The sequence below is a fragment of the Cnephaeus nilssonii genome (assembly GCF_951640355.1).
Source record: "Cnephaeus nilssonii genome assembly, chromosome: 7".
Lineage (NCBI taxonomy): Eukaryota > Metazoa > Chordata > Mammalia > Chiroptera > Vespertilionidae > Cnephaeus > Cnephaeus nilssonii.
In genome coordinates this window covers 75,933,586-75,945,082 of record NC_137078.1, presented here as the reverse complement: position 1 = coordinate 75,945,082, position 11,497 = coordinate 75,933,586, and the positions used below count along the sequence as shown (strand labels likewise).

The window sequence follows — 11,497 nt, the reverse complement described above, 5'->3', positions numbered from 1 at the left end:
TTGGGCCAGGACCCTAGGTAGGGGCGGGAGTGCCTGGGCATGTCTCTGCAGGAGCCTGACAGCGTTGTATTTGGAGAAGTGTAGCAGTCAGGCTGCTGATTCCTGTGGCGTTTCGGCTGTTAGGATTAACCAATTGGGGGGGGGGGATTGATAATGAGCCCCAGGATTATTCTCTGATTTCTTGAATGGAAAGTGAGCTTTGTGAGGAGGTGCCAGAGGGTAGGATCGGGCTGGGGCAGGGACTGTGATCTCTGTTCCAAGGCCCCAGAAAGGCAAAGTCCCACAGCATGAAGCACCATTCCTGTGGATCTCACTTGGCAGTTCATGCAGACTTCTCTGCCCTCGCTGCCGGGGAGTCTGAGGTAGAAGCCAGATGGAGAGGTGAGGATGCAGTGGTGGCGGGCCTGCCCAGGTCCACACTTTGCCAGGAAGCCACTGGGTCCAGGAAAGCTGCAAAGTGTGTAATGGGCAGATGGAGTGGGGAGCAGAGCGAAGACAGCAGCACCCTATGGGAGCTGGGGCAGGTGGTCAGGAGCCCTGAAGACCAGAGCCAGGGCAAGGGCCATTTGGCTGAAATAAACTCCCTCATCTCCTTGAGGGAGTCCCACTTGGATTCTCTGGGCAGGAGTGGTGCCTTTAGTCTTAGAGTTCTGTATCACCTATCATTTTACAAGTCTGCTGCACAATGCTGGTACATAGTAGGTATTCAATAAATATTTGTTGATTGAATGAGCTTACTGTGGTGATCAAGGGACTTGGGGGGCAGTGATGAGATTTGAAAGTTTGACAGGAAGTGAAGGTGGCTGGGAAAGCTCTGGGTGGGAGCTGAGCCCTGATATTCTCAGGCTGATGGGCTGAGGGACTCAGCGAGCTCTACTTGCATCATGTCAGTTCTCTGGGACCTCTGGAACTGCTGGCAGCGGAGCCCTATGCTGTGGCTGCATTCCTAGCCATGGCCAACAGGTGGCAGTGCTGCCTGTGCCATGAGATGGAGCTCAAGAATCCTACAGCAGGGTGAGCTTCAGGCCCTTGCTCTGGGTTAATGTCCCCTATTAGAGAGCATATGCCCCCAGGGTGGGAGTCATCAGCCCTCAAGGGCCTACTGAGGCCCAGGCAGGGAGAGGGGAGAGTTGAGCCCTGAAAGGAGCCAGCCTGATGGAACTAGGCATTGCCCACTGTCTTCCAAACCGTAACCATCACTGTGGCTGTTCCACCTGGACAGGCCATACGTTCCCCTAGAATCTTGGCCTCAGGGTCCTTGTGTTCAGGTATTTGGAGCCATCAAGTTGGGCATGGGGCTCTGAAGAGCCTCCGCTGGTCTCCAACCAGGGTGATTTGAGTGCAGGAGGCAGGAGCTGCCAACTGGACCCGATTCTGTAGTATGTACCGTGGGTACCCCCGAGATTGGTGTGCCTAAGGCAGCCAGTTTGGGAAGATGAAGGGTAGACCTGGCATGTGAGGACTTATAACAGGAGGAGTCTGGAGTTAATGGAGATACATTGGGGTTTTAAATTTCAGAATCTTATTTTCTCAAAACAAGCTCTGTGGTGGGCAGGTACTCATCTACTGCTTTGAGCACTGCTCTGACCAGACACCAAGTGAGATGCTGATCACTCACGGGCAGTGGGCGGCCGTGGGGATGACGTGACAAAGCAGCATCTCCAGTGCTAGCTGCTCAACCTCAGTTGTCTGCCTTGAGGGTCCATCTTGGATAATAGGGGTTTCTACTGTTTCCATTTGAGGACCAGGCAGTGGCTGAACTGGGCTAGGCTGGAGAACAGAAAAAGCCACGATGGTGCTGAGATAGTGGTTCCATTTTTGGTCCCTGGATGTTTCAGGGACTGGAAAGGGACAGAGGCTTGTTTTCACCCAAGCTTATAGCTGCCCCTTCCCTAGATTGGGGGCTAGAGCTTGCATCCCCTCTGTACCCCCAAGCTCTGACCTCTTCTGTGATTAATGAGCTGACGATTCCACATCGATAAGGAATTAACCTGGAGCCCCCACCCATCAATAGTCAGGAGTCTAGGTCCCCAGCCCCACCCCCACAGATGTAGTGCTCCAGGGTCCCTGAGCAGACCAACCTTGTACTGCTTTTCACACCCACAGCCAAGTCCTTCCCCCCACTGCTGCCAGGAATTAACCCCTTAACTGCCTGTCTACGCCCCGTCATCCATCCCTCCCTACACACACACACACACACACACACACACACACAAGCAGCAGCTGTTTATATTGGTTTAATCCATGTCAAATGTAGTTTACAAAGGGAAAGGACAAGTACCTTTGTATAGAATATACAGACACAGCATCACACCATGGGGCCCACGGGAGGGGTGGGGAGACGACACGCTTCCCTGGGAACAGCAGCTCTAATCCCAGGAATGGTTCTTGGCAGAAGGCTGGGCAGCCAGGAGCACCCTCACCCAGCCCCGATCTCAGCTCCTGCTGTGGCTCGGTTCCCATTTCTGTGCCTCCTCCTCCCCCAACTCCTTATGAAGAGCCCCAGGAGCTAAGACTAAGGAGAGGATCATGTCCCTTGGGGCACGTGCCCCATGTCTGGGAGAAGAAATATACACCACTGAACACCGAGCACATGGGAGAGGGAAGGGACACCATGGGAGAGGGAGAGGCAGGCACCCCAAGAGGTGGATGGGCCGAGCCCCCAGCCAGCCCTGAAGGAGGCACTGCTTCCAGGTGTTCTTAAAAAAAGAAGAAAATCATACAACCAAAGGGGAGGGGAGGGGGAGGGCGGGGAGTTATCCCATTTATACACAACATTGTAAACATACACGTCTATATTACATGTGCTTCAGTCTGGTGTTTGCATGTCTGTCTGTCTGTCTGTCTGTCAGTCGGTCGGTCTGGGGGCTGGAACTCAGGAGCCTCGCCCTGCTACCCACCCCACCTACACCTCCCTGCCCCACCCTGGGAACAGAACCTGGAACAGGTATGGTCCCCAATCCTGGTGGGAGCGTGGCAGGGCCTGGGCCTCAGCATCCACTCTGGCTCCAGAGGCCTGTGTGTGTGCGTGCGTGTGTGCATGTATGTACATGGGGAATCTGTGTGCAAGTATGTACAAGGGGTAGGGTCACATCACAGAGGCGGCAGGCGGGGCTGCTGGAGGCAAGGCCTGCCTGGTGGCTAGCTCACAAGTAGATTCTCCGCAGGTCTCCGGGTGCTGTGATGGTGTTGCACTGAGGGCACAGCTTCTTGGCACCCTGCGGGGAGAACAGGGAGGGCTTTGGTGATGCGCACAGTGCTGCACGCTTGCTCACGTGAGCACTGGGCTTGTACCAGTTGTGTGCTGGCACCTTGGTCCTGTCAGCCGAGGCTGGGAAGCTTGGGCAGCCTGTGAGCAGGCAGGCACGCTCCTGTGTTGGGGGGATGCCAGGATCAAACCGCCTGGCCAGCCCCGCAGCAGGAGCCCCAGTAATGAGAACAAGGCTGGGTCCAGCTGTGGCTGCCGAGGCCCTAACGAGATTACACACGGCCTTTGATCAGGACACAGAGCCCACGTCCGGGCCTTTTATTGCTGTCTCCGGGCGACATTTTAATGGCTGCTCCCGAGCGAAGAACAGGGGCAGGAGCAGAGGGAGCTTAGTAATGGGAGGGGGAGGGGCTGAGGCCCTGGTCCTGCTTACCCACACCCAGCCTCCTCCTGACCCAGGATCTCACCAATATGTGTGACACAGTGGGCCTTCCCTTCTGGGGGTGCGGGCGGAGGGAAGGGAGCAAGCAGTGAACCCACAGAGGGGGGAGGCGAGAATGTGGTGAGCTGGGGAGGGGGCGGGGATCCTGGCTTCTGGCTGTGTTCTATGCTCCTGCTCCCCCTCGCCCCTCCTCATTCCTCTCAAAGCAGGCTCAAGCATAAGCAAGGACATCTGGGCAGTACCCCAAAACAGCCACCCATTCCCCCATCCCCATGCCACCTCACCAGGGTCCGCAGCCAGCACTCCTCGCAGTGCACATGCCAACACTGGATGGACGTTAGGGGCATCGAGTATGAGTCCTAGGGAGGAGGTGGGCAGAGAAGGGATCACACTGTGGTTGGCCACCCTCTAGAGGTCAGATCACAGTGCAGAGACCCTCTGCAAACCCTAGGGGGCCCTGAAGCCTGACCAAGAGCACCCGCAGGTTCCCTTCCTCTCACCATGCAGATGAGGCATTTGTAGCGGTCCCCACGGGATAGCTGCCGTTCAAGTTCCCTGACCCGAGCCTTCAGGGCCTCAAACGTGGTCACAGCTGAATCTTCGGTTATTCTGTAACGAAGACAGCATTCGTTGGGCAGACTGCAGGCTGGCATCCTTAATCTAAACCTTCAACCCACACCCTTGAATTCCAGAACCACATATACAAATACAAGTATCTCCCAGATGCTCCTGCCCATATCCTGTATCAGCAAACTCCACATTCCAGAACTGAACCCCTCACCCTCCTAGTTCCTCCATCTCCATCCTGCTGAATTTCTAAACCAGATATCTGGGAACCATTCTCAAACAATTCCTTCCTGAAACCATCCTTTTTACCTCTGACATTCACTTGATCTTAGCCAAAAGGCTGAGAAGCGATCCCCCTGACATCCAAAATCGGTCATCTAGTCCCTAAAACTCTGGAATTTCCTCACTTCTTCCTGCCTCTGCCATCACTCATCCAGGTTCTCACAGTTTCTTCTATGGATTACTCTTCTAACCTGAATGGCATGGCTTCTGTACCACCAGTCCCCATTCCATTCTGTTCTCCCAGCATCTAGAATTTTACAAATTTGACCATTTATACTTCCAACAGTTCAACGTCTCCCTCAGGATAAAGCCCTACTGAACTCCTCACAAGCTTACGAAGGCCTCCTTGGTCCATCCCCAGCCGGCACATCCGTCAGTGCCCTGCCACATACTTTAGGCTCTACCCACACATGCCACTGCTTTTCATTCCCTTGGCTTCCTGACACTTTCTGCTTCTGGAGCATCCATCCCCACCTCCTAACTCACTAGGTTCCATCTCATGGTTCAGGCCTAGTTAGTTCCCACCTCTTCCCAGAAGCCCATTGGTGCCTGCCTCTTCTGTGCTCTTCCAGCCCCTGTACTGGACTCCGCCACAGCAATGTAACTACAAATGTCTTCGTCTCTGCTAGACTCAGTTCCCTGAGGGCAAGCTCCTCACTCCACCAACATGACTATGGACATTAGCTCCACACTAGGCACGTGAGTATGAACAAACATTTGAGTATGAACAAACATTTGCCAAATGAAGAGCCAGTCCAAACCCCAGGGAGAGTGAGAGATGAGGGGACTGGATGAGTCCCACATAAGACAGGTCCCAGGGGTACAGGCCTGGCCTGCTCAAGGGCTCCTTGTTGTGTCTTCCGAGTCCTCACCTGTTGTCCAAGCACTGCACAAGAAGGTCCCTACAACCGCTTGAAGACTCTTGGGCTGCAATACTGAACAGGGAATAGTGGGACTATCTCAGGGAGTGATCCGTCCCTCCCCTTCTAAAATAAGTGAACAGAACATAGAGGAGCTCACAGAGGGAGAAAAATGCTTCCTGGAGGAATAGAAAAGATGGTACTGGAGAAGGGCTTTAGGGAATAATAATAATACAAATAAAAGAGCTAAAATTTATTAAGCACTTACTAAATGCCAGGGATGGTACTGAGGGATTGAAAATGACCTTATTTGCACCTTACAAAAACCCCATGAGGAGATTATAGTACTTCCATTTTATACAGGGAGAAACTAAAGCAGAATTGAAACATTAAGTAGCCTGCCCAAGGTTCAGAATGGGGAAGATGGGATTTAAACTCTGTCAGACTGATTCTGTGGTCAACCAATAACTGTGACTGACCACTATTCTACACTGACTAGACCCAGGAGACAGGCCTCCAGATCGAGGAACATAGGAACAAAGGCCAAGAAGCCGAAGAGCCCCATCTGGCTGGAAGGCTCGCCCGTGGGTAAGCAGAAGGTGATAGTGGGAAAGGAGATTGTATCCAGGAAGACCTCAGATGCCACAATTGGAAGAAAGTGAAGTTTATCTTACAGGCAATGGGAACTTGTTGAGGATGTTGGAAGAGGCTATGACAGGATAGAAACTAAGCCTTAAGACAGCAACAAACTTTGGTCTCTGACCTTTCTTAGGGTAGTCTGAGCAACAACGTGACTTCCTGATGGCTGTATCCCTCTATCAGGGATGCTCCAGAGCCATCACCCCATCGGTCCATGATTCTCTCTGCCCTGCCTCTCTCCAGGGAAGCTGAGAAAGGCTCTGGCTGACTCCCTGAGAGCATTCACTCAACTTTCAGCTCTGGAAGCCTTAACCACCCCTCTCTTCTTATAAGCACCTGTGCAGCTGGCTCCTCCCTTGGCATTTTGCCCAATGCCATATGCACCATCCCTATCTATCTGCACTATTAATTCCTGACAATGAGACAAGGATGGGTAGCTATGCTCTCTGCCTTTCTAAGGACCAGACTGGGCATTTGTCAGGTCCTATGTGGTTATTTCAGAGAAGGGGAAACTTCAGGCATGGAGCTGGGGGCAGCTTACCCCAGAGTAGAAAACTAACTCTCAAACCCCAAACCAGAGAATGAGCTAGAACTGGAAAGGCAAAAAGGATGGTGCCAGGAGAGAATGAAGCCATTTCTCACTCCATCTCCAAAAGCTCCAAGGCCACATCTAACTCGAGTCCAACCGATCCTAGATTTGCTCAGCATATACCACGCCTCTACTCTTTGCTTCCAGCCCCGACCCAGGTTGGTTGCGAGCTATTCCTGAGTCCCTCCAGGGCATAGGATGGAGAATTTCCTAGAAGAAGTCATGGCATCCTGCTTTCCTCCTTCCCTGGGTTATGAAACAGATCTAGGGTGGGAAACCATATTGTGTACAAGGAAAAGTCATGGGGACTAATGGGCCCCAACCCAGATTCAAGGACTGAGCTAGTCCCCAACCTGTTCCACAGCCCTGCCTGTGCTCACACAGGTGGGATAGAAATCCCGATTTCCCCAGCTTTGGGTGGGTAGTACCTTCATGGATGGCCACTGGCTCTGGCCCCCACCTCCCCTTCGGGCGCCATCCCTGATTAATGATCTTGTCTTTCTGATTTATGAGCAGCCCCTTCAGACGAGGGTGGGCGCCCCTTATGGCCCCGCCCGCCCCGCTCAGCTGGAGTAGGAGAGAATTATTAAATAAACATCCATACGTCATTCCTCCCCCCTCCCCAAGCTGGTTGCGCCGAACCCGTGCGGCCCGCTCCGGCGCTGACACAGAGCAGCTGCGGTGATTCATGGGCAGCCGGGCCCTGCGCCGCGGCCCATACATCATGCCAGCAGCACTTGCGGCCCCGGCCGAGATAAACTGATCAACCACAACGGGCTGGAATGAATTTATGACAACACAAAATGGAGGGAAACAAATGGGAGGTGACCCTGGGCCACCGACCCGGCCCTGCACCGGCCTGCAATCCACTCTCCTGGCAGAAGGCAAGATGGAACACTGGTCCTGGAATGAAGAGGCTGCCTTTTAACCCCAGGCAACCTAGCCTCCAGTGGAGGGAGAGGATGGGTGCGGGAGTTAAGCAGTGGCCAAAGGCAGCAGCTCCAGACATCTCAAACTGGACAGTGCCACCTCCTGAGGCTAGGCCTGGCCTTGCTTGGGTTTCTGGGAAGGCAATACAGTGTCCAGCTGATTTCGAGTCCTTGTGGCTCCTGGGGATCCAGGCTCCCTGGGTTAAGTGCTAAGGGAGTCCCCCTTCCCTTGCCAGGGAACCTAGGCCAAAAATTCCAACTAGAAGTGATGAGACCCAATGCTCCTGCCTAAAACCCACTGCAAGCGCCACCCGGGACAAGAAAAATGAAACCAATTTAGCTCCCGATTAAGAAACAGAAACTGGAGATGAATCAAGTGTGCCGGCTGGGCTGGGTGGCCATACATCACATTCCCCGGGTGGAGGCCGCCGTAGCGGGCGTGCAGACAGGCAGGCAGGCAGGCGGACTGCTCCTCCCTCCAACAAGGCTCCCAGGGCCGTGGCCCAGTGATCAATTCAGAGTCATGCTTAGCACCAGCTGGGCCCCACTGTGGGCTGTGTGCCCAGGGCTGCAGGACTAAGAGGGCCTGGAACCTTGGTGGCCCCTCTCTTCCTACGGAACTGCTGTCCCAAGGCTTCCCCTTCTGGCCACTCACTTCTCGATGTCACTATTCTTGCAGGTCTTCTGCATGGCCTCCTGCTTGCTGCTCTCCCCGTTGCTGGTAGATGGCATCTCTGTTGGGATAGAGAGGCAACTCATACTATGGCCAGACTGGGCAGCATTGGTGAGGGGTTGGGCCTGAGTCCCACCACTCCCCAAAGGATGCCTCCTTTCCCCTACTCCTCCTAGCCTGGGTTAATACTTACCATCACTGGCCCATTTAGAGAACTCAGGTGTGATGCGCGTGCTGGGAGGGCCGCCACTAGAGGAAAGGACGGAGAAAGAATAAAGTGAGCCCCGAAGGCAGGCAAGGACAACCCTGAGGGTGGGTATCAGGTTGACCCCTGCCTCAGGGCTTCCCACCCCCCTCTAACCCACCCCCAAGCCTGTGCCCACACTTGCTTTAGGACTGCACCCCGGAGTGCCTCTCTCTCCTTGGCTTCACCAGGCTCCTCGCCTGTGCAGGGGATGACGTCAGCCTCCGTGTATCTGGCATGGTGGTCAAGGACAATGGATCCTAGTTTGCAGCAGGCCTCGAGGGTTGAATCCTGGCCAGAACTGAGACACTGACCCCAGGGAGTGGGGTAAGTGCCAGAGGTGTTAGCTACTTTTCTTTCCCTTTGGCCTATCCCACAAGCCCCACCTTGTCCCACAGTGCCCCAAGGATACTGTGGCTTCCCATACTCCAGTGTGTCATCCCCATCCACATCCAAGTCAGCATCACTGTCCGGATTCTCTTTGCCGCTGCACATGACGAAGCCAGAGCCTGTGGGAAGCAGGATGTGAGGATTGGGGGGCCAACAAAACTAAGCCAAGGTCTCTTCTGTTGCCTCTAGGTGGGGGTCAACTTTTGGGCCAGATAAGGCCCAGCAGAAACGTGGGCCTGAAATATAGAGAGCCAGATACTTAGGTGCTCTGGCCTCTGATATTTTAGTCCCTTTCGCTCTGCATAACTCATCCTTCTCAGCCACTGCTTGCTGCTCCAAGTGGTTTCATAAACCAGCCCCTTCAAATACTATCTCAGGTCTTCAGGAGATACCCAAGCCTGCTGTCCAGATCTAGGAAGAGCAGGAAGAGAACAAATTCTGGTCTTACAAGATCACTCCATCCAAGACCTTGGCATTCCTTGTGTCCCATGGTCCAGACAGAGAAGTCCATCAGAGGGGAGAGCAGGCTGGCTAAGGCCAGTCAAAGCCATACAGCGGGACCCCAGTCAACATCCTGATTTTGGCTGCCAGGTCCTTGCCAGCAAAAACACCAGGCAGCTGTTCAAATATTTGGTGTCTGAAGCGACTGACATTAATTATTCATCTCCACCTCACTCAGCCCAGATTCCTGGACAAGTGCAGTTATAAAGGGATTAGGAAGGGACAGATGAGAGGAGAGGCATGCACACCTGCTTCTCAAAGCAGCCCATGAAGGCAACCAGGCTGGGCGGAGGCAGGGCCAGGCAGGCAGCTGACCCCATCGAGATGCAACTGGTCCGGCCACAGGCAGACTCTTGGCCAATGGGGCGGGAGCTGCGGAAGCCACATTAGGCCCACTCACTCATCATGTGGCCTATCTTCCAGGACTTCTCTTCCTGACAGCCCAGGTCAGAGGCCACAAAGCTGCTCCTCCCTCCCCACCTGCCTTCCCTCAGAAATGGTCTGCTATTTTAGTCCCTTTCACTCTGCATAACTCATCCTTCTCAGCCACTGCTTGCTGCTCCAAGTGGTTTCATAAACTAGCCCCTAGTGGTCTCAGACCACTTCTCACTGGCCACAAAGCAGCCTTTCTAGGATAGAAAGAGAAGAAAGCAATGGAATCTGTTAGGAGAGGAATCAGAAAGGAAAGCCTTAAAGAGGTGAGGAAGAAGCTCGGAATTCTGCCTGATGATCTCAGAAATTTCTTGTCCTTCCTTTCCACTCTCAGGCTCTTACACTCTCATCAGGGTAACAGTCTCGTAATGGGTCCTCAAGCCTCTTGTCTGTTCCTTAATCCTGCTTCTCATGTAGTTCTGGCCCTTCTTTTCCTTGCTCCAAAACTGACTATGGCTCCCCACTGCGTGCACAATCCAGTCTGGCTCATCAGCCAGACCCATTAGGATCTTTTTTCCTCTCTTCACTCCACAAGCCCTATGCATATGGACAGACCACTTACTGCACCTTAAACATAATTCTGCATGTCCTGCTCTTAAGACTGCTCATGCTATTCACTCCATCTGGAATATTCTCCATCTTTCAAGCCCATTCCAAAAACATTTTCTTCCCGACTCTTCTCCCTTCTGTGTCTGGTCTCTGGCCTGACAAAGGTCCCACCCATCCCAGAGGTAAGCAGCACCAGGGAAAGAGAAAGGCTAGGCATGCCTAGGTTCCAGCCCCTCTGACAGTCCTCATTTGACCTCCATACTCAAGGCATCAACAAACGCAGGCAGGGCAGCAGCAGGGCCATTAAGCTGAGAAAACACCAAGTTACAGCTCTGTCTCCTATTCACGGCCAGGTGTCCTGACAAGCAATTCCTGCCTTGTAGGTGAGTGGCACCTCTATAAACCCTCTGACAGTTTGGGAGACAAACTCCGCCATCAATCAGAATGTAGCTATCAGGTTCACTTACGGCGTGTACCCCCCAAGCCCTGCCAACCCCCCTCCCCCAAGTACACACAGCTCAGCAGTCAGCCTCACATCCTCGGCTCAGCCTGGCCCTACCCGGCCCTGCCTATTGGGCAGAAAGGAAATCAAAGAACCCATGGCAAAGCTGAGAAAACAGGGCACCCCAACACTCAAAGCAGCCTGTGGCGTGAAGTCCTTTCCTCTTCAGTCTTATTGCCGCCAAGCCTGGAGCAGGACTTGTATGTTCCAGCAGAACACAGTCATTGTAGTTTCCCAAACCCTACATGTTTTCTCTCGCCCCCATGCCTTCATACCTCCTGTTATTTCTGCCTAGAACCTTGGCCCTCCTGGTCCACAGAACAAATGCCCGCTCATGCTGCCAAGTCTGGCTGGCTCAACCATGCCTTCTACTATTAAGTCATAGTGCCTACACACAGTAGTTGCTCTATAAATACTTCTTGAATGAACTCCCACCTCAACAACATTCTTTCAACCTTTACTGGACTCATCCTCTGCCTGGCTTCACATTGAGGACCCCTACTTCTGGCCCATTTAGAGAACTCAGGTGTGATGTTCAAGATCTGATCCCTACCCACAAGGTGCTGAGTATGGATGAGACTTCTCCAGATATTTCTTCTAAATGTGCTCTTTCCTATGCAACTCCAAAATCATATTTATTGTCACTGTCCCTCACCAGATTGAAAGCCCCAGTGTGACTCACTACTGTGA

General features: G+C 53.3%; 1 protein-coding gene across 4 annotated transcripts in view; it reads right to left on the bottom strand.

The window, feature by feature from the left end:
• Window positions 1–2,222: 2,222 nt before the first annotated feature.
• RNF220 (ring finger protein 220) overlaps window positions 2,223–11,497 on the bottom strand; it is a 225,541-nt gene continuing 216,266 nt past the window's right edge. For 3 of the 4 annotated variants that reach the window (XM_079776482.1, XM_079776483.1, XM_079776484.1), the window contains exons 5-11: window positions 8,846–8,942; window positions 8,579–8,665; window positions 8,383–8,438; window positions 8,172–8,250; window positions 4,151–4,259; window positions 3,935–4,009; window positions 2,241–3,218 (exon numbers count right to left, since the gene is read on the bottom strand). In XM_079776482.1, coding sequence (XP_079632608.1) covers window positions 3,147–3,218; window positions 3,935–4,009; window positions 4,151–4,259; window positions 8,172–8,250; window positions 8,383–8,438; window positions 8,579–8,665; window positions 8,846–8,942 — 575 coding nt within the window. In that variant the 3' untranslated portion in view covers window positions 2,241–3,146. Of the gene's footprint in view, window positions 3,219–3,934; window positions 4,010–4,150; window positions 4,260–8,171; window positions 8,251–8,382; window positions 8,439–8,578; window positions 8,666–8,845; window positions 8,943–11,497 lie in introns of all 4 variants that reach the window. The other variant, XM_079776485.1, reaches the window with a different exon arrangement.